The sequence below is a fragment of the Palaemon carinicauda genome, chromosome 6 (assembly GCF_036898095.1).
Source record: "Palaemon carinicauda isolate YSFRI2023 chromosome 6, ASM3689809v2, whole genome shotgun sequence".
Lineage (NCBI taxonomy): Eukaryota > Metazoa > Arthropoda > Malacostraca > Decapoda > Palaemonidae > Palaemon > Palaemon carinicauda.
In genome coordinates this window covers 138633382-138659383 of record NC_090730.1, presented here as the reverse complement: position 1 = coordinate 138659383, position 26002 = coordinate 138633382, and the positions used below count along the sequence as shown (strand labels likewise).

Below are 26002 nucleotides of genomic sequence, written 5' to 3'. Positions count from 1 at the left end.
ATATATATATATATATATATATATATATATATGTATATATATATGTATATATATATATATGTATATATATATATATATATATATATATATATATATATATATATATATATATATATATATATATACATATATATATATATATATATATATATATATATATATATATATGTATGTATGTATATTTCTATATATATATATATATATATATATATATATATATATATATATATATATATATAGATATATATATATATATATATATATATATATATCTATATATATATATATATATATATGTATATATATATACATACATAAGAAAAAGGAAGCTGTAAGACAAAAATTAATGGCAGTAGTCCAGAACAGGCGATTAGGAAGAGCGGAAACAACTGCTCTCCATCCGAGCCAAAAGTAAAGTGGTGAGCTAAATTACCGGTGTGTGAGTGGGAGTGGTAGCAAGCTACCCCCCCTAACCCCCGCTAACTAGCGGTGTGGGTAGTTAACCCTCGCTAGATTTTAATGGCTCGTCATTTCGGCTTTGCCGAAAGTAATACCCCTAATAAATAGCGTGGTTTGTATTCCAGTTACGGAATAAACATATATTTCTAAATTTTCTGCGACCTCAAAAAAGCATACGACAGCGTACCGAGAACAGCCATGTGGTGTCCTCAAAAGTTTCGGAATCCCTGAGCCTTTTATTGACATGATCAGAGTCCTACATGATGGGATGACAGCTAAAGTAATACACCAAAGCAACCTGTCAACCCCCTTCCCAATCACATGTGGACTAAAAGAAGGAAGTGTATTGGCACCGACCATTTTCCCTTTATACTTAGCTGCCATGCTATAAGATGTACCCTACAACAACCCAAGGATTGAGATAAAATACAGATTAGATGGAGGAATTTTCAAACTGGCCAGAATCAAATCCCAGCGCAACACCAACACCATCAATGGGACAGAACTGCAGTATGCAGATGACAACGCTGCTGTAGTCCACACCCAAGCAGAACTCCAAGAATCGGTCAATAATTTCCATGCTGTCTACACATATTTTGGCCTAACAGTTAACAAGGCCAAGACTAAGATATTGGCCCAGGGGAAAATCCACCAGCAACTAACATCACAAAGAATGGAACCACCATTGAATGAGTAGAACACTTCCCATACCAGGGAAGCATCCTTTCCACCCAGAGCACCTCCTCCAAAGAGATTGGAAACAGGTTACAAGCTGACCACACTGCATATGGGAGACTACTGTATCCACCAGGGTGTTCATGAACAAAGACCTAACCACTCATACAAAGGTGATGGTATATAACACCATTATAGTATCTACCCTGCTATATGCATGCGAGACTTGGACCCTTTATAGTAGGGACCTAAAAAAACTGGAATAATGCCACCAGAAAAAACTGCGAGCAATAATGAAAATCAAATGGAATAACTATGTGTCCAATATGGCGGTTTTGGAAAGAGCCAACGTCACCAGCATCGAGGCCATGATTATGAAATACCGCCTAAGATGGTCTGGCCATGTGATGTGCATGGACACAAGACTACCAAAGAAAATACTCTTCAGTGAGTTAAATACAGGCGAACGCCCTTAAGGTCACCCTATGCTTCGATTTAAAGACTAACTCAAGAAAGCTAACATAGACCCCAATACCTTCGAAGCTTCAGCAAGTAACAGGAACGAGTGGAGAAGCAAAGTTAAAGTGGGCACGGACCTCTTCAAAGAGAATAGAAAAGCTAACCTGTTAACTAAATGACAGCAATGGGCAGAAAGAGCAAATCAACCACAACCACCTCCTACGATTCAGTGTGATCAATGCCTTCGATTATTCAGGGCACAAACTGGTTTTACGAGTAGGCTCACCACTTCAATAATAATTAACCTACTATGACCCTCTTCTCTATTCAACCTTCTATTGGGACTGAAAACTAAGATATTCTGATACGAGTACATGCTTACGACGACAACCATCAAGTATATCTTAAATAGCTGCTTAATGGCTTTGCAGTAAAAAATGGGAACCATCACACAGAGAATCCTTCTTTGTAATCAAGGCTACTCTTCACATGAAATGACCTGGTCATATTTTTGCTGGGAACTATCAAACTAGGGCTTCATTGAAAATTCCTTTGAATTCTCTTTACAGCCCATACTATGGCAAAAGGTTATAAGAGCACTTGAGAGGACTGTGTTACCGATTTGCATTAGATGTTCGTATTTGATCTATCTATCTATCTTGGGAAAAAGGACATGGGAAACAATGCACCTTAAGGTAATCCAATGCACCTTAAAGTAATCCGCAAATAAAATTGGGAGAAGAATTTCCAAAAAAAATATGGCCACAATGAATTATTCATGCTTTTCATGGGATCAAGGACACAGAAATTAGACTGGTCCCTGAGAGTGATATTTGAAAATACCATACAAATATGCATAAAATTTGGGAATTCACTCATTCTGGGGCTTTGAAGCACTATAAGTAAGACCTTTTAGTGATGTTAAAAGGAATAAAATCAGCCATCTCATTGGTACAGACCATATTTCAATCAGTACATAAATGAACACAATGTTAAACACTTCCTATTTTGAATAAATCTTTCACATACACAATATCTTAGAAGAAATGTTTTGGTTGGTAAAAAAATAATCTTAGCTATTTGAATAACAATTGTGACTTCTTGGAACCTATGTGAGTCAAGGAATGTGATGCCAGCAACCTAATAATACAGAAACCAAGGTAACTACACTCAGCTCTTGCATATATCTCCCAGTAAACAGCCTCAACACATAGCTTTAAACATTTTAGCTTATTGTGTACCATTTTTGCAACATTTTGGTATCTATACATACACCATGGGGCCTGAGATGGTTAGTCGCACATAAATTTGCATATAATTTATGATAATTATAGATTATGTTGAGTGGAACAATTCCAGATACAAATTTTGTGTTTGAAAAAGGGTTCTGAAATGGTCAAACAGAAACCGAGATGTTCTCTAAATTGTTGAAAGGTTCTAGTATTTCTTACCTTGTACATATCACTTCTTCATGAATAGATCCCTGACATCTCTGACACTGAGTCCACAACCTTGCAAATTTCTCTTCTAATGCCCCAAGTGTCTCCATTTGGGTTATGTAAATATCATTTTCCTTTAGCTAGAAAGAAAAAATTATTATAAAAATTATGAATCATTATATTACAAGGTACTATACCATATATATTTTCCATCTTACCCTAACTAAAACGTCTAGTTGAATTATCTATTATTACAATTCAATCTTGCCTAAAATAAATATGAATTACTCATAATAATAACAGAAAAGAAAATAAATCATCTTTCTATTATACACCTTATGATGGCAACTATACCTTATTTAAACCTTTAAAAAACTTATAGCTTCTGAAGCCTAACTCAAATTAAATGCTAAAGAACAAATATTCTATTCTAATAAAACTTAATTAAAGTATAAATAACCATACAATTTAAAAATTACTTTCAGATACTATTTAAGAAATATCAACAAATCTCTTAATACAAGCATTAATAACATTGTACATCATAACATCTTGTTTGTAAATGATGAAGATTGTATCTAATAATCTTAAATTTCTGCAGCTTTAGGTGGTATTTACATATAATAAAACTACAAAAAAACAAAAAGACAACAAAAATCTACTCAAATATTCTTACATATGGACATCTTTCCATTACTATTTTTTTGTTGTTAGAAAGTTCACTAGTTGTAGACCATCTTCAATTTATATAAACCTGTACAGCACAGTACTTATGAAACTCAATGGCCTAGTTCATCAAAGTTTTGTGTACAAATCAATGAGTAAATGTAAGCAGCTGAATGTATTCAATTTGATTAAATATTTAGAAAGTGCATATATGGATGCATTGCAAGAATAATATGGTAAAAAAATAACATACAAGGGTAACCTCAAATAATATAGAAGCCTTTAAAGTCTCTAAAATCATAAGTCTTACTATTGTATGTCTTTTAATACAAGCCACCGTGAAGGTAAAATTCAAACCAAAATAGTGAATACTAAATATGAAAGCATAAAAGTATCAAATTCCACAATTGTACACAAACACAGTAAAACACCTCCAAAGTCAGCTTTATCCATTCCAAATTAAAAAATATACAGTAATGTTTATGACTACATATTAGACCAACATTCTATCTTCAAAAATAGCTGAGGTATCTGGTACATTGATGATTATCCATATGATGTAGACTAAATAAACACCTAAGTCTAACTTTATCAATTAAAAAAGGACTTTAATAGCCTTCACTCATATACCATTTATCAATATAATTAGGAAAAGATTTATCTAAAAAGGAAATCACAATAATTAAAACTTGATGTCATAGGATCAACTGAAAACATTACCTGACTAGATCAAAGAAACTCTGAACATTTCAACTTCTCTATACCAGCAAATGTGATTTTAAACTACACCAAAACCAATTCTTTCAATAAAAATCTCCTTTTACACCATTTACCATTCAAGACAACTGAGTCTATTTTTTCAAATAACTTGTTTACTTGAAGTGTTACTTCTGGCAAAGAAATGTTGCGAAAAGAGGCAGAGTAACAAGCTCCAAAAACATAAAATGTAAAAATTTCAAATCCGATGAATTTTTCTCCTATTCTGTATTACTGTAAAATATAGTACTCATATTTTTATAAATTTCTTGACATAACAAAGTAACACTTAACCTTAAGCCTGATTTAAACAAGAAAACTTATAAACATATAAGCCAAACATTACCTATTAAACACATTTTTTTGTACCCAGGCAAGTCTGATACATTAGAGAATACACAGCCCAAATCATTACTGTCTTTACTATGCGTTTTACTACCTTTCCTTTTACTAACCTGTCATACAAACAAAGGATTGGTCATATGAAAGACATCACTAAGACTTTAAAGAGCTACAGTATTTGTTTACTCGTGGTTTTTTACATTTTCCGTCGACCTAAGCATAATAAATATTGACAAACATTATAGAGGTAATAATGAGTGTAATGATATTTATAAGTTACAGTGATTCTGGTTTATAAATGATTAAGATTATAGTAATAACTTTTGGAAGAAGATGAGGTAGGAATTGATGGAAAAAGGTATCATTGTCTGTAAATCTTGTAATACAACAACAGAAAATAACTTATGGTACAAATGCTACAGTAAATTATGAATCTAATACAGATCAACCATAATTAATAAAATCTAAATGAATGAATCAAAAGGTTTGCAATATTCTTTTTAGCACTGTAATACGGAGAAGAAAGTTATGTGTAGCTTATGATTCCTGGTAAATATATCTGTTCCATAGGAAAAAATGCAGTTTTTTTTTTTTCTTTTTTTTTGGGGGGGGGGTTCCTATTTCAGTACAAATAAAGGAAATGAATTACCCAATATGTATCATTTCTCAAAACATTATCGACAACAAAAGGATAAAATTTCAATATTTCTAATGAACATTAATACAAGACCATTAAAACTATTATAGATGAAAAAATAGGCTTATATTTCCTTATCAAAATTAATTACATCCTAGTCATACAGATATATTTTTCAGATTACCATGTATTCTTGTGTAAAGGGCGACACCATGTAAAGGGTGAACCCCATAATTTCCTTTAATAAAATTTTTGTTTATCATATACTGCATGTAATAGCGAACAGCAATTTCAAGGCCAGCCTTATGTTACTACACTTTTATTATAAATAGTTTACCACATATAATATCTTTACTAAAAGCTCTTAGTATCATTAGTTATCACCTGCATGTGTAAATGTGTTAGTTTGTTCGTTATGATCAGCGATGAAACGTAAACAAAACATTTTGTTGTAGGAGATTTTTTAGGAAAAACATGCAATAAAACCCATCTTATTCAATTTCATTTGAATTTCTCCGGATAAAATAGATAAAACAACATTAATAACATTATCAATATTACATAACCAATACTTGGTAAGATATCTATTGCTGCAAAAGCTAACCTATATACATTGTGTAAATGCGTTCGTCTGTTCATTATGATTGGAGACAGAACATAAACAAAGCAACCGTTTCGGGTTTAGGTGGCATGTTTTTCCAAAGCATGATATAAAATAGTCTTTCTTTTGATTTTTTAAGTATACAGTAAAAGCATTTAAAATGATTTTGACAGAACATAGAACAATGCACTATTTGAGGATGACAGTGCTAGTAGTGCAAACAAAAGCAACGAAGATGATCCCCATGACGATGCTGTCCAGATGAATTTTTTGAGACACTTTAATATTTCAAATGGCAGTATTAATTTGGATGGTTTTTAATTTCAAGTTTATCAAATAAATTTTTTTTCTTTATTTAAACTTGTTAGCATCATTGCTTTCCTGTACAGTATACCAAGGTAGCCTAAAGCTACTGTACCGGTAACCAGCAAATTTTAAGGTTTCGGACAACAACCATCTACCGCCATCTCTTGGCTAATATTGTAAACAATCCTAGTTGTCCGAAACAAGTGTTTTTGATGACGGAAGTATTGTAATAAAGATAAAATTTATTCTTTTTATTTTACTTAAACACACAACTACAGTATATGATTATACTTAGCATATTATATGCTGTTAAGTCAATCTTTCCTAACTACTATATAAGTAGAAAAATTAATTACAAATACGGAAAATTCTGAGCTACGGACAATTAGGCTAGCCTATCGACAAGTTCACACATTGGAGAACGAGCACTAAAAATAAATAAAGATAAAATTACCAGTAAATATTCTTATTTTACTTGAAAATAAAACTATATGCTGTAATTAAAATGAGCATATTATATGATTTTGAGTTATTCCTTCCAAACTACTATCCTATTAATGAACAATATGCAATTAGAATATCCTAGCAACACAACAAAGGTCGAGAAAGTAGAAATTTTCATAATCACAAAAGTATCTCTTGTGTAATTGGCTAACCCTGACTTTTTCATCCAAAACTAGTCTTAAAATGTTGCTCTTTACATGGAAATATATGGTATATATATTTCAAACAACAAACATACTACTTTAAAAACTTTAAACGATAAAAAAATATTTTGAGTAAGATTCCGGAAAAAAAACTGGTAGGTAGTGGATTAATACATTAATTTTGCATAAAACATTGAACTTGATTCTCTCAGGAATTGCAAGACTAGGGGAAATCTTTAAATTTTGGATAATGCCTTCAACATTCATCTGGTAGATGTATCATTTGTATTGATGGATATTCCATTTCAAGATTTATATGGATTTTGTTCATATGTAAAACAGGGATAGTATCATAAATCTAGTAACTGTAACCATTCTTCTAAACAATATGGTAGCCTAAGACATGAAAGAATCTAGAAAATATGCATTCTATTGAAAATTTTTACATACCTGTATTACAGTAATAAACTTTTTCATAACTCATTTTTTTTTTTTTTTTACAAAATTCCAAGATTTTTCAAAGGTAAAACATTTATCTGTATACTACATGCAGTCCCATTACTAATATCTATTTGAATTAACTAACAAGCTGTATGGAACACTGCTTGAGAGTCAAGAGTATTTATCCCTAATTATAAAAATCTCCAAAAAGATTTAAATTTGAAAGTTAATATAATCTACTTCATCATATATTTTAAGGTCTTACATAAAGAATCCAAAATTATAATTATCCACTAGTTTAATTGTAAAATTCTTCTTGAAAGCTGTGATCATAAATATAATTACCTTACAATGTTTGCATAATGCATCTGATGCACTACTTAGAGGAACTTTGCACCCTACACATGAAGCTTTTTTTGTGATGAATTTAGCCATTGCTCCAATTTTGCTGTGGGTGATGATTCTGGAACGTGTGTGCTCACCCTCTGTTAGGAAAAAAAATTAATCAAAATTATAAGACTGAAATTTTCAAAACTTTCAATTTATCAACATAACTAACACTTTTGATACAGAAAATTTCCAGTCACCCTACAGATGTACTCTTTTCCCAAAAAAATTCTGTCTTGTTCTAAAAAAATCTTTTTAGAAGACCGCACTACAGCTGACCCTGTTAGGGTGTAAGTATCTAGACAACACAAATAATTGCCCTTGAAAGCTTCGTAATTGTAGACCAACAGCACCCTTCAAACCTCTGGTGCTAACAAGAGCTTTCTAACCTCAAAAGATATTGTGTTTATCACAAAATCTAGCTTTAGAAAGTTTAATCAGCCTTTTATATTCTTCTAGAATGTATAATTCAATGCATTATGTAGAATATTCAACTTTTATTTTCGAAGACAGTTTCCAGTCACATAACTTAACTATGGCACTTTAAATGCTTGCTCACAACCAAGGCATTCCTTAGCAAGGCCAAGAAAATTAAAAGGTTTTAACAGAGAAAAAACAAAACTACACATTTATAAAGAATAAAAATACTTATATACCAAGTCCAAAGAAGAATATTGAAACTAGCCCAAACAGCACTTTTAGGAAGGGATGGACTTCCATTTCCAATTAACCAAAAATATCAAGTCAGCAACAACCCTGAAAAACTTATTCCAACAGTTGTCACTTTGAAAAAAAAGTGCACAAACATATATAAATATAAAATACTTAATACTTACTTAGTAATTGTGATTCTGCCTTCTCTCCTAAAATTGGCTCAAATATCCTGATGAGAGGTTTACTTAACTGGTTTGTTAAATAGTATTCATAGTCAATAGGAAGGCTGTTTTCTAATACATAAATGGGATCCTGAAAACAGATAAAAGGTACATGTAGCATCACAAGGTAAGAGATAAAATGGAATGAAAAATTATTAGATTTATTTAAAGAGTACAGTATATCAATAAGCTACAACATTGCAGTTCACCAAATTATAAGTACTGTAGATCTTAAGTTCTGATCAGATACTGGATATTGGATTTTATAAATTTTAGCTAAATGGACCAATACTACAGAATGTGAAGCCATTCAATGCCTCCATGCAACTGGGAGAACACTACAAATTGCAGGGTTAGAAATTTATATTCAATAATTACTCTACCTTTCTCACAACATGTGGTCCTCGTCTTACCAGCTTTAACAGAAAGAGAATAATAATGGGAGTGGAAAGTCACACCAGAGATCATAAGACATATCTTAAACAACCTTGGCAGCCATTTTATTTACTACTCATTCCTACATCATAATGGCAGCTTTTCATATCTTAAAACTTCAGCTGTGTGGAATATTACAAGGCTGGACGTGATATGAATTCCAAAAATCCTCTTACTGTAGTCTTCCTGAGCTTCCAACAGGAATAAGTCATCATGAATCTTATTTCATCTCAAGTACCTGGGCTTTCCTACCTGTATTTGTCCTGCATCTTCCATATCTACTATTTTACTTATTTAAGGCTAGTTATGCTTCCAATTCTGTGTCCAAGCATTATATTTGACTTCTAAGCATTTGTTCAAATTCTCGACTTCACTTGTCTTAACCAATTCCTCATACAGTATGCAAAGAGAGCTAATTGAATGACAGTGACTAATTGTCATATCCAGAAATAGAATATGGAATCTAATAGACTGCAAGGTTTCGTCTTACAAGATAAGATTAGTCATTTGCTAATGATACAGGTTACAAATATTCCAAAGATGGATGGCAAACTAATTTATTTAAGATAGTCTCTCAGGATAGATGCAGCTCAAGAAATCTCAACTCTCAATATGTCCTTTCTTTGAAATTCTAGAAGATTCAGACCATATATGTTTTTAATTTGCAATAAAAAATTACGCATAAAATTTTAAATAAGTTACAAGTAGTTGATGAAAAATTGTCAATGAAAATATCTGTGTGGGAAGGATTCAATACCCTTGATCTACTTACAATATTACTTGAGCTTTGTTAGTAGTTAATCTCATCACCGAAAGTTTGCATCCACTACTATTTTTAGCTAAATCTGTTAAAGAGACTTGGCAATAACCGGTCTACATTCAGGAATGATATTAGTGCCAATAGGGTAATATCATCAGCATAAGCCACAAGCTTGTTTTCAAGACCAAACTACACATCCTGAGTATATAATAAGAAAAGTAAAGGACCAAGAGCTCTATCCAGAAGTAGTTAATATAGTATCCGTGACTGGGAATCATGCAATCGGGAATTAGGAGATAAGAAACCATATGATCGGCATCCACATAATCGGAACTTACGCTTGTTCTTCTAGCCATAGTAACCTTCAAGTCACAAGGTAAATAGTTCAACTGTTTCTGTTACATGCTCCTTTTCAGAGCTCATACCACAATACAGACGTCGAAGAGGTCATTGATGAACAGAATGGCGAATCTAGCAGTCTTTCGAGACTTTGACAGACTCCTCTGCATAGTTTTGTAAGAGGAGCAGCGCTGTACCAAAACCCAACCCTTAAAAAGAGTTTTTAGTACGAGGCATAGAAGCTTACGATCCTGCTATCAGCTATATGTATCATATGTTGGAATGAAGCAAATGCCATAAGTTCTATGACCCAAAAGTCACTGAAGAACATACATAAAGTATCCAATTAAAAACAAGAACAAGTGAGGTAAACACCTGACCCTCACCCCAAAACATTTTCTTGAGGAAGGAAGAATTTATGATACATCGTGTGTACCATCCCTCCCACGCAAACCTGGGGAGAGATCGGTTAGGTGTAAAACTCCGTAGAGAAAGGGGCAATAGCTTGAAAATAGGACTCCTCAGAAGCCAAGGAGCCCAAAGCTCCTGTGCCCCAACAGGAGAGGAAGAAGCAACAGGTTCTTCCATTTCTGATGAGCAAACATAAAAGCATGGCACTGTAGGGGGTATAGGTATGTTGTGTTACAATGAATAAGGGTTTGTGTGAAAAAAACTTTATGGTTTGTGTTACGAACAATACGTTACATTCAAAATTGTCATTAATATTAATTGTAAGATTTAGTTAATAAGCTTCAAGCGGCCCCTTAAAAATAACCTAATCTGTTATTGTTTCTTTTAACAGGTAATGGCAGCAATATCCTTTACTTAGTAGGAGGTCAAGTAGAGGTGTGAGAGAATAGCTGTTACAAGTATTTGAATATGGGAGTAACAATGCCAACTAGCATGAGAATAATATTTCATAATCCTGCACCAGTTTACTTCGCTGGTCAGACTATGACTGGCAATGTCCAAGTGCTGTGTGATAAACCCAAATCTTGCCGAGAGTAGCGGTGCCCTGAACACACTGTTAGATCATATGCTAGAAATTTATTATAGGGTGATATCCTTCCTCAATGAAAGTGTTTACCTGCTGTCTGCACTCTTGTATTAACTCAAGCTGCACTTTACAAAACACAAGAAAACATAATTGAGACACATACTTTGCATATAAGAGTGTAGTTTATAATGTGAAAAAACTTAGAGAGAGTTAGCTTCTGTGGAATGTCTGTGTTGTTCAGTAAACAGTATAAAGAAAATAAAATGAACGTACCATAGCCTTTGACCTCCATGTGAAGCATTATGCAGACATTTGAATTTTCATTTTGAAAGAAAACTCCCAAATGTGCCTATATTAGACAGGAATGAAAATTATTGTGAATTAGCCTGGCTGTGATGAAATGATGCCTGCGAAGGATCTGTGTATTTTTCCAGTGAGTTTGAAGGAGGGGGAAGACAATTCTATGCTGCACACACATATGTACTAGGGTTGTTGATCTTTTCTAAGTTTATTTTGATACTGTCCAGTAGCTTGCATTTTCATATACAGTGGAACCTCTACACACAAACGTATCTACATCCGAATTTTCCAACATCCGAAGTAAAATTCGAGCAAATTTTTGACTCTACACCCGAATTTTATTTCGACACACGAAGTAGCAATTTTCGTCGTACCGGTTGTATCCGAATTTTTCGACACGCGAAGTACAATTCGAACACGTTCCTACTCTACACCCGAATTTTTTTTTCGACACCCGAAGTAAACAATACTCGTATGCGTAGTCGGTGCTCATAGCGCCTGATGTGTTTTTTATTTCCGCCAATAGAAGGCAGCACTTCAACCTCGGAGGGACCCTCAATTAGCGTGGCTTGGGTTAGTCCTCTGTTCTCGTTGGCTTTATGTGGTTGTGCCCTGTGCGTTCTGCTATTAATTGTGTTTTAATCGTGATTTTTTACATTCATCCTTTTACGGTATTTTACGAAAATCATGGGTCCTAAAAGGCTTAGTTTCGCAAGTGGTAGTGGTAGTGGTGAGAAAAGGAATAAGGGAATGCTTTCTTTAGAAGTAAAGCAAGGAATTATTGAAAAGCATGAGCGTGGCGTCCGTATGAGTGAACTTGCAATAAGTTCCGCGCAAATAAAAGAGGTGTTAGGAAAATATCAAGACGTGGTCGACTTCATCGACAAATACCATCCAAAGAAATTGCAGGTTTGTCGTGTAGCTGCGCAGTTTGATGATGTTTCCCTAACTTATTTTCGAAACATTCTGAAAAGCTGTACCAAGCAACTTTCTATCGATAGCTTCTTTAAAAAACTAAGAAGCGAACTCGTGATGAAGAGGTAGGAAGTGGTTCAAAGAAAACAGCAAAGAGTGAAGAGAAAAAAATTCAATCAATTTTAAGTGTAGAGAGTGAAAGTGATTAAAATTAATCATCAAAAAGAAAAAAAGAAAATGTAAAAAAAAATATAAATTATAAAAAAAAAAAAAGCTAAGTTATGTTAAAGTTCACTTAGTGTAAGTTAGAATAAGTTACGGTAGTGTACGTTTATCGTAGTTAACCTCTCTACCTCCTCGCCGCCCGTCCGTCTCCTCTCTGCGTAGCAAGACTAACAACACCTGCGCTGGAGTTTCTAAGGTAAAGTGACGCTAAAAACCCGTTTCTTATTTATCATTTTTTGCTAATTCTTCTTATTTACATGTCTATTCTTCTTATTTACATGTCTATTATCTAATTTAGTGTTCATTATTCTCATGGGAAAATTATGTGTAGTAGTTTATTAAGAAGTTATCATAGGTTTTTGGGCTCGACCACGGATTAAACCTATTTCAATGTATTCTTATGGGAAAATTCGTTTCGACAACCGAACATTTTCTACATCCGAAGTTGGTTCTGGAACGGATTAAATTCGTATGTAGAGGTTCCACTGTACTGTAGGTTACCATCTTTAAATTATCCCAGGTTGTGAGTACAGTGTATTAATAGTAAGGGTGTGCCCATGGGCAGATAGTTTTCTATGGTAAGTCTTTTTTTTAAATTTTAATTTCTAGTCAAGTTATTACGGGTCAAAGTTCCTTCAATATTGAAGACCTACATTTTTTCATCCCTGTATCTATTTTTTTCTTTCTCAAAATAAATTTTTGTTTTTGTTTTTGTAAACAGCGTTTCTTTCCACTACACAAATATGTCCCCTTCTCAACTATCAATTTAGAATTTTTTTATTACTTTAGTATTATTGCTTGTTTTTCATATCCTCTCCTAATGTTGAATTACCTTTAATTACAAAAAAATAAATCTTACCAAGAAAGCATACTGCTCCTCTTATTTAGGACTCAGTGCATAGCACTGAGAAGAAATACGGGGAACCCAAGAAAAATTAATAAGGAAGTAAGGTTCTAGCTAGGTCCCCTTACCCAGTACTAAATTAATGGGTGATGCCCAGTTCATTCTTGATTGTTTACTTTTTACCCAGATTTATGGGTATTCCACCGTTCCTTTTCGTGTAATGAAACATTGGAGTGTGGTCGGCATTCGGACACTAAGCAGTCTGCGTGCTACATCTGGCCACAGTCCGCAAACCACAACAGTGTGAAAGCTTATTGATGGACAATTTGGTGAAGACTAATCAGTCATCTAAATACAATACTATCCATAAGCCTGATAGGCATAGCCACTTGGTGATTGTAGCCATCATTATTGTCAATACCCGAGGAGCTGTGCTGAGACCCACGCAAAGGTAATTGAACAGAATCACTTCTCCCTAGAATATAACCACCTACAAACATTTTAACACTTGGTGATTGGGAACATAGTAGTTGTACGAAAAATCACTGGAGAATATTGTGTCGTCTTTGATGGATCAAGAATAGGGCTTAAAATTAACTCATTCTATTGAGAGACGGACTTCTTCGGTTTGTTCTTAATCTTTGTTCAAGAAATATTCATAATGTGAAAAAATAACCGTTTAGGAAAAATATGAATTTTGAATGTAGTACTAGAAAATTGTTTGGCTGTGATTTTTCTTAATGTTTTTTTCTGTTAACTTGTGCTCTTGCCAATCTCCATTGTCTCAAAACTCCTTTCTTTGTTTCACAAAGTAACGGCACCCTGCACCCAGTAGGGATTTAATACGAAAGCGAGCACATTAGTTTGCTCTGCTTGTAAACTAAGACATTAGCCATATTCCTTGGTAATTACAGTTAAGCAGTGTTTTTCTTGCATGAAATCCCCAGCATACAGAAAGTAAGTGGATCTTTCGTGGAAATTAGGATAGAGGCTGGATTCCATTTATCATGTGTTACTTCTATTGTGTGATCACTCTTATCACTGACAGTTGTGTTAGCATCACGTTGTGATTGCCTCTTTTATCTGACAGTGATTTTCCATGGTTATTGTTACATGTACTAGTCCCCAGAGACAAGTGACCTATTGTGTAGATAGTGAACCACAATGTTGCTGGGTTCTCCTTAGCTTGAACCTTTCTTTGAACGAAAAGGCTGTCTTGATGGAAGCAGTTTGAAATTTTTGCATCATAAACAAGATGGGACAGTATTTTTAAAGAGATTTTTTTATCTTATATCTTTGTTCTTAATGTGGGGGCTTACTGAATAACCTGTTCCTGGTGACTTTGTATTTGATATAGGAGTGTCCAACAAGTGAGCGTTTTTTTTTTCCGTCATACCTTTTTTTTCTTGGCTAGTTATTGCTGGTCAAGTCCCATTTAATATTGTAGGCCTGTATTTTCTCATCATTGTACCACCTTTATTCTTTTCAATTTGAAATAAAAGATTTTTCATCTTTTCTGTCCAAATTGTTTTCTTTCATCAGATGTCCTATGTTTCAGCCTATAGATTTTTTGTTTAATTTTTTTCTCCTAATGCTCAAGTAAAAGATAGAAATCTTACCTAAAGCAGGAGTTGCCAGCAAAGGAATTCTAGATTGGAGGACAACAGGATTCATGGTAAAAAAGGAGATGCATGGAGTCATGTTATAAATAGCCTTAAACATCAGCTGCTCAAGAGATGAGGTATTTTAAATCCTTTTTGTGGAAGGGGAAGAAGTCACATTTGGAGAAGCAACAGGTGGAAGTTGGAAATGTTGGAGCAGTGGCAGGAGGTTCAGAAGCAGCCACATGAGTAAGCCAAAGAAAGAAGAAATACAGGATGTGGAAAAGTACCAACATCATAGATCTAAGCAGAGGTAAGAACTAAAATGCTAAGCTGGCAGTGTCCCTGGCTGTAGAAGAAGCCTTGATCACAAAAATGTTATTTTCATTAGTAAAATAAATTTTTGAATATACTTACCCGATAATCATGTAGCTGTCAACTCCGTTGCCCGACAGAATTCTACGGAAGGGATACGCCAGCGATCGCTATACAAGAGGGGGGTGTACTCACAAGCGCCACCTGTGGCCAGGTACTGCAGTACTTCTTGTTGACACCACTTCAATTTTTCCTCGGTCCACTGGTTCTATGGGGAGGAAGGGTGGGTCAATTAAATCATGATTATCGGGTAAGTATATTCAAAAATTTATTTTACTAATGAAAATAACATTTTTCAATATTAAACTTACCCGATAATCATGTAGCTGATTCACACCCAGGGAGGTGGGTGAAAACCAGTGTACATGTATATCAAGAAGCTAAGTATCCCGTATTTCATATTATCAGTTATTCCAAATAACAATGAAATTACAAGTACCTGGTAAGGAAGTCGACTTGAGCCATTACTCTGCCTTAAATAAGTTCGTCTTCCTTACTGAGCGCAGCGTTCCTCTTAGGAGGCTGAACAACTCTAAGGTGCTGAAGTATCAAGGGCTGCAACCCATACTAAAGGACCTCATCACAACCTTTAACCTCGGCGCTTCTCAAGAAAGAATTGACCACCCGCCAAATCAACAAGGATGTGGAAGGCTTCTTAGCCGACCGTACAACCCATAAAAAGTATTCAAGAGAAAGGTTAAAAGGTTATGGGATTATGGGAATGTAGTGGCTGAGCCCTCGCCTACTACTGCATTCGTTGCTACGAATGGTCCCAGGGTGTAGCAGTACTCGTAAAGAGACTGGACATCTTTGAGATAGAATGATGCGAACACTGACTTGCTTCTCCAATAGGTTGCATCCATAACACTCTGCAGAGAATGGCTCTGTTTGAAGGCCACTGAAGTAGCCACAGCTCTCACTTCATGTGTCCTTACCTTCAGCAAAGCAAGGTCTTCTTCCTTCAGATGAGAATGTGCTTCTCTAATCAGAAGCCTGAATAGTAAGAAACTGAGTTCTTAGAACTTGGAAAAGAAGGTTTCTTGATAGCACACCATAAGGCTTCTGATTGTCCTCGTAAAGGTTAAGACCTTTTTAGATAGTACCTAAGAGCTCTAACTGGGCAAAGTACTCTCTCCAGTTCATTCCCCACCAAGTTGGACAGGCTTGGGATCTCGAACGACTTAGGCCAAGGACGTGAAGGAAGCTCGTTTAGCAAAAACCGAGCTGCAAGGAACATGTAGCCGTTTCAGATGTGAAAACAATGATCCTGCTGAAGGTGTGGATCTCACTTACTCTTTTAGCTGTTGTCAAGCACACGAGGAAAAGAGTTTTTAATGTGAGGTCCTAAAAAGAGGCTGATTGGAGAGGTTCAAATCTTGATGACATAAGGAACCTTAGGACCACGTCTAGATTCCAGCCTGGAGTGGACAACCGACGTTCCTTTGAGGTCTCAAAAGACCTAGGGAGGTCCTGTAGATCTTTGTTGGTGGAAAGATCCAAGCCTCTGTGGCGGAAAACCGCTGCCAACATACTTCTGTAACCCTTGATCATAGGAGCTGAAAGGGATCTTACTTTCCTTAGATATAACAGGAAGTCAGCAATCTGGGTTACAGTGGTACTGGTTGAGGAAACTGCATTGGTCTTGTACCAGCTACGGAAGACTTCCCCTTGAGACTGATAGATTCTGAGAGTGGATGTTCTCCTTGCTTTGGCAATCGCTCTGGCTGCCTCCTTCGAAAAGCCCCTAGCTCTTGAGAGTCTTTCGAAAGTCTGAAGGTAGTCAGACGAAGAGCGTGGAGGTTTGGGTGTACCTTCTTTACGTGAGGTAGACGTAGAAGGTTCACTCCTAGAGGAAGAGTCCTGGGAATGTCGACCAGCCATTGCAGTACCTCTAAGAACCATTCTCTCGCGGGCCAGAGCGGAGCCAACCAACGTCAGCCGTGTCCCTTTGCGAGAGGAGAACTTCTGAAGTACCTTGTTGACAATCTTGAACGGCGGGAATGCATACAGGTCGAGATGGAACCAATCCAGCAGAAAAGCATCCACGTGAACTGCTGCTGGGTCTGGAATCGGAGAACAATACAACAGGAGTCTCTAGGTTATCGAGGTAGCGAACAGATCTATGGTTGGCTGACCCCACAGGGCCCAAAGTCTGCTGCAAACATTCTTGTGAAGGGTCCACTCTGTGGGGATGACCTGACCCTTCCGGCTGAGGTGATCTGCCATGACATTCATACCGCCCTGAATGAACCTCGTTACCAGCGTGAGCTTTCGATCTTTAGACCAGATGAGGAGGTCCCTTGCGATCTAGAACAACTTCACGAAAGAGTCCCTCCCTGCTTGAAGATGTAAGCCAGGGCTGTGGTGTTGTCAGAGTCCACCTCCACCACTTTGTTAAGCTGGAGGGACTTGAAGTTTATCAAGGCCAGAAGAACCGCCAACAACTCCTTGCAATTGATGTGAAGTGTCCTTTGTTCCTGATTCCATGTTCCCGAGCATTCCTGTCCGTCCAAAGTCGCACCCCAGCCCGTGTCTGATGCGTCCGAGAGGAGAAGGCGGTCGGGTTTCTGAACAGCCAAAGATAGACTTCCTTGAGAAGAAAGCTGTTCTTACACCACGCGAGAGAAGACCTCCTCTCTTCGGAAACAGGAACTGAGACCGTCTCTAGCGTCATGTCCTTTATCCAGTGAGCAGCTAGATGATACTGAAGGGGGGGAGGTGGAGTCTCCCTAACACGATGAACAGGGCCAGCGATGAAAGTGTCCCTGTTAGACTCATCCACTACCTGACTGAGCATCGGTTCCTTCTCAGCATGCTCTGGATGCATTCTAGGGCTTGGAAGATCCTTGGGGCCGACGGAAAAGCCCGAAAAGCTCGACTCTGAAGATCCATACCCAGGGAGACAATGGTCTGGGATGGGACGAGCTGAGACTCCTCAAAATTGACCAGGAGGCCCAGTTCCTTGGTCAGATCCATAGTCCATCTGAGAATCTCCAGACAGCGACGACTTGTGGGAGCTCTTAAAAGCCAGTCGTCTGACGGAGCCGGACACAAGATCATGGTACTGCTGCACAGTCTGTGAACTGTCAACCATGGGGAAGCGAGGAAGTACAGTGACAACCCGAAGCTGTCTAGACTGTCTGGGTCGTACAGACAACTCCTTATCGGGTTGCTGAGGTTGCCGCACTGCGTCACAACAAGTCACTTCTGCTGGTTGTTGAACGTCTTCCCAGTGACACACTGACTCCGTAAACAAAAAAATCCTCTAACAAGGACTAAGCTTGGACTGTATGTCTTGCAACACAGCTCAAGGTCTATGGGAGCAGGTGTGGTAACAGACGGGGTTAGCGACTGAAGTGGAACCATTACCTTCCCTGGGAGCATGTTATGCTTAAATAAAAGTCCATAGGAGGCTACGCAGCTAAAGGCTCCTCTCCAAATGACAGAGTCCTCAAGGGAATATCAGAAGGAGGGAGAAAAGCACTTTCTCATCTACAGGGACCATATCCGAGAAAAGCTAAGTTCTCTCAGTGAGGGTTTCACTGGTGCAAAAGCAGCAGACTAGAAGGCAACGTTATGAAACTGCTTGACAGTCTAGTGAGTTGGCAACAACCAAAGATGTGTGACTGAGAAGCATGCGGTAAGGTATGCAGAGCATGTTGTATGCAGAGCATGCTGTATGCAGAGCATGCTGTATGTAGAGCATGCTGTAAGGTAAGCAGAGCGTGTTGCATGGCGTGTAACATTTCTCAGAAATTCCATGACCAGTGCTAGAGTGAGTAATATCGCATTACCGTCCATTGAAAGTGCACGTGCCGAGGGAATTGATTTAGACTGTTTTGTTGATGAATTTGATAGCCGGCATGATAATCGTAGAATTAAGCTACACTAAATGTACTATAATCTACTTCACCTCAGGAAAGGGAAACTCGCCCTGTTGGCAACACTGCATTACTTCATGCATGCTTGCATGGGGTTTAATATCAACATAATATTACCTTACATTCATAACTCATGATTCATTTTTGTTTAGAAGATATTTTTGCCATATTTTGCGATTTGTTAAAAATATATTGCAAGGAATACATATATATTTTTATGTAAGTAATACAAATAACCTCCATTATCATAATGTTTGTGTAGGCATACATGTATATGATTACAAATGCAAGTTATGAAAGTAATGAGGTGTTATTATTGTCATTTGTTATTCCCAAGTTGAATGGGAAGAAGCTCAAGATGAGGAAAAAGTGGCAGATGCATGCGTTGAGGTGGCTGACTCATAGCATGAGGTTGCTGCCTCAAGAGTTGCGCTTGCTGTAAGGGTTGCAGATGCGCAGTAGCAGGTTCCTGAGGAACGAGTTAAGGTTCCTGAGGTGTGAGCAGCGAGAGTTGAGGTAGCGGCTGCGCTTGAGGTCGCTGCAGCGAGTGCTGAGGTGGCTGCCTCATTGATGGAAGAGGTTGTCGTACCTCAAGAGATTGTTGCCTCGCTGGTGGAACCGCAAGCGGAAGCGGAGGAAGTAAGGCATAAGACTCCTGCTCCCATTGCTGAGGTTGCCTTAAGGAAGGTTAAGGTTGCTGCACAACGCTGGTAACTGGCAACTCAGAACGCGGTAAGGTAGCCTGAGGAACCTCAACTTCGTACGCCTGGCAGACTGGACTGCGGTGAGGCGGAGCTCTCGCAGGAGGAGGCGGAGGTTGCTGCACACCGCTGGTAACTGGCAACTCAGAACGCGGTAAGGTAGCCTGAGGAACCTCAACTTCGTACGCCTGGCAGACTGAACTGCGGAGAGGCGGAGCGTTCGCAGGAGGAGGTGTAACCTTCTCAGCCTGAAACTCACGCATTAAGACCGCAAGCTGCGACTGCATGGACTGCAGCAAAGTCGTCTTGGGATCAACAGACGATAAGGTCTGTTGAGGCAAAGCCTTAATAGAAGATAAGGTCTGTTGAGGCATCGCCTTACCTCTCTTAGGAGGTGTGCAGTCACCTGATGACTGAGGAGAGTCAGAGCTAACCCAATGACTGCATCCGGGTTGTTGAACTCTAACTTCGTACGTCTGGCATAGGTCTGGACTTTACGTTTAAGAGGTCTTGAGACCTGAGACCAGCGTTTTCTCCCCGAAATTTCTTCTGCAGACGAGCAAAATAAGGGCTCAATCGTCTGCGGGTGGGAGTGACGGTCTCTGTAAGACACGCCCGCAACCACCGAGGATACTTCTGTGCGCCGATCAAGGCCTGCCGAACCCTTTTGCCCTTCGACATTGCTTCTCCCCTGGGCTTGGGAGCTTGCAAGAGGTCCCGGACTGGGAGGACGACTGGCACGCACAGAAGTACCCTCACGCACAACACTGACACACTTTGCGCTAATCACTTATCACTTTTGATTTTCTGTTTGCACTTATTTCACTGAACTCGAAACTTTAAGTGGTTTGTACCTGAAACACGCAATTCTATCCTTTCTCAAAAGTTAGTAATTGCGAAAACAGAATTACAATGTAACAGAAAAATCTAATGAAAGATAAATAATTCAGTGGCTGGAAAGAGACTAAACACTAGATCAAATAAACTACGTTTAAAATCTCTCACCGCATAAAGCTTGAGAACAAGAAAAAACTCTAGAAACGTTTACCTTCTTCCCCTAAAGAGACTAGGGAGAAGAGCAAAAACGATAACAACGTTACTCGCTTGAACGAAACGTTTATCCTCCTCTTTCTCCCTCCGTCTCTATCTCTCTCTCTCTCTCTCTCTCTTGACTTAGAACCTGAGAGAAGAGCCCAATCATATATATCGTTAAAACATATTATTGTTAAAGGAAAAAACTGAAATATTTCCCAAAATGAAAAGTTCCTTTATTAGAATTAAAACCATTAAGTTAAGAAAGAATGAACAAAACGCTAGACACGGTTACTCTTACTGCAACGTGACACCGTGAAAATTCTCTCTCTATCGTAACGATAGAGCGCAAGGTGAACGTTCTGAACGTCAACAACTGCAGAGACAAAACAAACGTTAGTTCAACTTTGAAAACAGTACGAGACTATCAAAGAAATTCTTTCAAAAACATTAAAATAGCATAATATGTTAACAGGTAAAACCGAAATGACGGGCTCAATGTTAATTAACTTTGGTACCAAGAAAAAACCGCCTACTATTAGGAAAGGTCGAATATAAACAAATATAAAAATTAATTTTAATAAGTTTATAATAAAAGGAAGTTAATCGAAGAGGCCTATAAAAGGCGGAGAGATATAAAATAAATCTATAACTTTTGTTAAGCAAAATTAAGAAAGAGAGTCTATACTCTCTTAGACACCAACACTTCCGTCTAAGGGAAGGGTCGGCCATTTAAAGGTGAAAGAGAGTTCATACTCTCTTCGTCACCATAATTAATCAAATTAATTCCAAAAGTTAGCTAAGCTATGATAAAACTTCCTGAATAGCGAAAGCTGAAATCTTAGAGCAATACTTCACCAAAAACCGTGAACAAGACTCCAAAATTATAAGCGTATCCATGAACGTCTTGCCGGAAGCACGACAGAGGAAAAATTGAAGTGGTGTCAACAAGAAGTACTGCAGTACCTGGCCACAGGTGGCGCTTGTGAGTACACCCCCCTCTTGTATAGCGATCGCTGGCGTATCCCTTCCGTAGAATTCTGTCGGGCAACGGAGTTGACAGCTACATGATTATCGGGTAAGTTTAATATTGAAAACTCAAGTTTTTCTTTACTAAAATAGGCTCTGAGAGGTAAGTGAAAACATCTCCCATTGAGTAGCCAATACTTTTTCAGGTACAACAGACAAAGCATAAGGAACTGGAAAAGTCAGAGCAAGTAGAGAAAGAAGAATAGCAGCACACGGGCCAAGAGACGTAATAATTGTTGGGACTCAATTGTACAAATGAATCACAAACCTTGCCTCCAATTCAGCTATAGTGGAAGCTGATGGAAGAGCTACAGCGACAACTTGCAAAAAAAAACTTTGTCATTCTCAGATGAAAAAAAAATAAAATTTAAAATATTTCAAAATATTTTTATCATTATTAACTAAAATCAATTATTTCAATACTGTACTGTAATTACCTGAAATTTGTGAGGTATCATTTCTCTATGAAAAGCTTGGGTGATAAAAATATGTAAAAATTATATAAATATAAGCGAAAACCCTTTGTTCCCACTTATAAATATGTAGTGGGGGATATTTGTTGTGTCAACAACGTCATCTTCCAAACCACCAATTAACTTTCCATTTATACGGTAAATTGATCAAGACCTAACAATGCAGATAAGGATAAATCTTGGGTCTATTAATGAATGGGAGGGGGAGGAACCTTAAACAGAAGGAGCAGGGGAAACAACAGAATTCAGATCATCATACACCAATCTAGCACTAATATCTCCAACCTTTTTACCATGCTTAGTATCCTATCTTTCTCCTGCTTAAGCTTACTACATATATGAAGATAATTAAGATTTGGTAAGACTGACATAGTCAATGCATCCATTGCTGGAGGAACAATCTTTACCTTGGCATGAAGTGCACTTGGGATGTGAATCAACAAGCCAGTCTTCCAGCCTAGATGGAGTGGCAGCCAAGATAAAAACCTATCTTTGAAGATTCAGAAGACATACCAAAGCCAACACAGGAACAACAAGTAGAAAGCCTGAATCATCTATACACACTTAAAAAAACTTTCAACTACCAAGTGATCAAGGAAAAAGAAATGCTCCAAGTACTGACTGATAGCACATTAGCAAACATGTCCTTCTGGTGCAATCAACATAAGCATTCAAAAGCAAAATGGTAAGGGACATTGGATAGTAACACAGACAATACTGTAAAGGACTGTTATTTTTTCTTAAAGTGTTATTTTGCACTTACATTCTCTCCTCATGAATCTTGCTCTTTAAAAACAATTTTCTAGTAATTTTTGGGGTCACTGAAGTACAAGAAGTACATTTTACTCTTTCAAAGTTTAGCAAAACATATATAATTTTTTCTTTAATTTTGTATTGTTTAAACTATATTTTTACCAATACAGTGAACTGGCACTTATATGGCAATTCTATGTGTTCTCTTAATACCTGTAATTATGTTATCTCATTCAATCATGACATTAAGGAAATGGAGTAAAATTATCCCCTAAATCCTGCAGACATCATCCAAGTCAATAATTTAGTTTGCCTGATATGGATTTGCCACCCTCAAAATCTCAAAGGATGAAATTGGCAAGTACATACAATAAACATATGGGACAACAAAGAATTATAGGAACTGATGCTTGCTCATGATCTAATCATTATAGCAGACACAAAATAAGAACTGCAATAAAGGTTTTTAGCATGAAGAGATTGAAGGTAAACACTGGCAAGACAGAGCTAATCATCACTAATAGAGAAGAAAATAAAGTAAACATTCAAGTGGAGGATGGCACAGTGCTAAAATAAAACGAGTTTAACTATTTGGGATCAATAATATCAGAGGAGGGTGATAATGAAAAGCATGGTAAAAATGTAGAGAAGTAACTGGAGTTGTCTAAGTAACTGGAGTTGTCTAAGTAACTGGAGTTGTTTTAGACAAGGAAATGACATTAACACTCAAATCAAAGATCCATGAGACAGTTATTATGCTCATTCAATTATATGGAGCAGAAACTTGGGCACTTAAGAGAAAAAAGAGAGACTGTTAAAAAGAAACGAGATGACGCAAGTAAAATGAATTGGTGGATATCACTACTAGAAAGGAGAGTCTAGATATAATAATAATAGATGGTATACAAAATGAAAAAGTTTGTCTATATGGCCGTGTAATAAGATGAGAGGTGGAATTAATTAAGAGACCTAAGAACATGACAGTGATAGGGATAAGTAAGGTAGGGCATCAGCAGATCAGATGGATGGATGCGGTGACGACAGATATGGGTAAGGTGGAACTTTGGGAAGATGATGTGATGCAAGGAATAGAAATAGATGGAGAAAGTTGACTCAAGTGGCCAATTCTACTATACAGTGGAACTAATAAGGTCAAAAGAAGAACAGTAAAATAACTACTTGAAGGTAAACTAAACAATGGTTAATACTAAATTATATAAGCAGCAATAACAATAAATTTCTAACTACCCTATTGATAGGATATTTACTGACATAAGGATAACAATAAATGACCTAATAAATACACAAACATGCAATTTCATATACAGTACATATATCCATAAATAAAGAAACTTGATATACTACCTCAGCTTTTTCATATGCTGGAGTTCCTTTAGCACCTGCAATGATGACATAAGGGACTCTGTCACCAAGTTTGGGAGCAGTACCTGGGTCTCTCTTCTTCATTTTATTTGCAAGTTCTACGTGTGCTTGTTTACCTGCATATTCCTTTTCTGTTTTGGTCAGTTCCTTGGTAATAACTAGCTGGGATATGTCAACACGATTGCATAGCAGGTCAGATATGGTTTGCTTTGCAAACTCTGCAGCCCCCATAGGATTCCTGCAAAAGAATTTTCAGTATTAATCAGATATTGGGCAAAAGCATTTGTGTGTATTGTAATTATTTACAATTAGACAAATCAGTAGCAGGATATTCAATTTTCTATTCAATTCAAATTTGATATAGGAACATAGGTTTTTAAAAATAAGTCTGAAAAATCACGAATACGTAACAACTACAGTATATAAAATCATAAAAATCTTCTAAATGCAAGTTATAACTTCTGGAAAAGACTAATAGATGATCCATATATAACACAGGTACTTTCCCATCAATGACAGGGTTAGGGGGCAACAACCACATCGGAAAGCAAAGTTGTTGTTAAACAGTCTATCCCTAAAGTCGACATCTTAAGCATGAAATTTCGTATTCGTATACAGTATTGTCTACAGAATCGGTAGTATGAGGACCAAAATTTTTTTTCATAATTTGCAGCATATAAGTGCTTATTGGTTTCTTTGAAAAAGTGGTAATTAAATATATGAAATAGTTATTAGCATATGTACTACAAATGTTGATGTCATGAGATTCAGGCAATAAAAGTTTGTGGCAGGCATAACAACTATTTGTGTTCGATGTACCGGAATCCAGACATGGATGATTCTACCTTCGATTGTGTTTCCACCATTATGGCTAAGATACATGAAGATGATAGAAAGGCCTCTTGTGTCTTTATTGGTGATCTCAATGCTCACCACAGGGAGTGGTTAAATTCTGTTTCTCCTACCGATCGTCATGGCCCAAGAACTTTAGACTTTGCATCTGAATCAGGCTGTGAGCAAATCATAAGTAAAGCTACTCACATGTCTGGTAACTGCTTGGACATCGTATACACCGATTCCCCTGGCATTATAACAGGTAAGGTTGGTTCGCCAGTTGTGATATCTGATCATGCCTTGATTTCATTAGTAATGAAGATTAAGCAGCCTGTCCCTGAAGTATCGTACTCATGTAAGATTTAAATGAAATCTCAAGCAGACTGGGATGGGATTTTGCACGATCTTTTGGGGTTGAATTGGTCACAATTGTAT

The 26002-nt window shown here is 36.9% G+C and overlaps 1 protein-coding gene across 2 annotated transcripts in view; it reads right to left on the bottom strand.

Annotated features, from left to right (window-relative positions):
• The window catches only part of PolD1 (DNA polymerase delta), a 304764-nt gene that overhangs the window by 14871 nt on the left and 263891 nt on the right, over nucleotides 1-26002 (bottom strand). For both annotated transcript variants that reach the window (XM_068375427.1, XM_068375428.1), the window contains exons 20-23: nucleotides 24716-24971; nucleotides 8652-8781; nucleotides 7774-7913; nucleotides 3045-3172 (exon numbers count right to left, since the gene is read on the bottom strand). In XM_068375427.1, the coding sequence (XP_068231528.1) occupies nucleotides 3045-3172; nucleotides 7774-7913; nucleotides 8652-8781; nucleotides 24716-24971 (654 nt within the window). The remainder of the gene's footprint in view (nucleotides 1-3044; nucleotides 3173-7773; nucleotides 7914-8651; nucleotides 8782-24715; nucleotides 24972-26002) is intronic.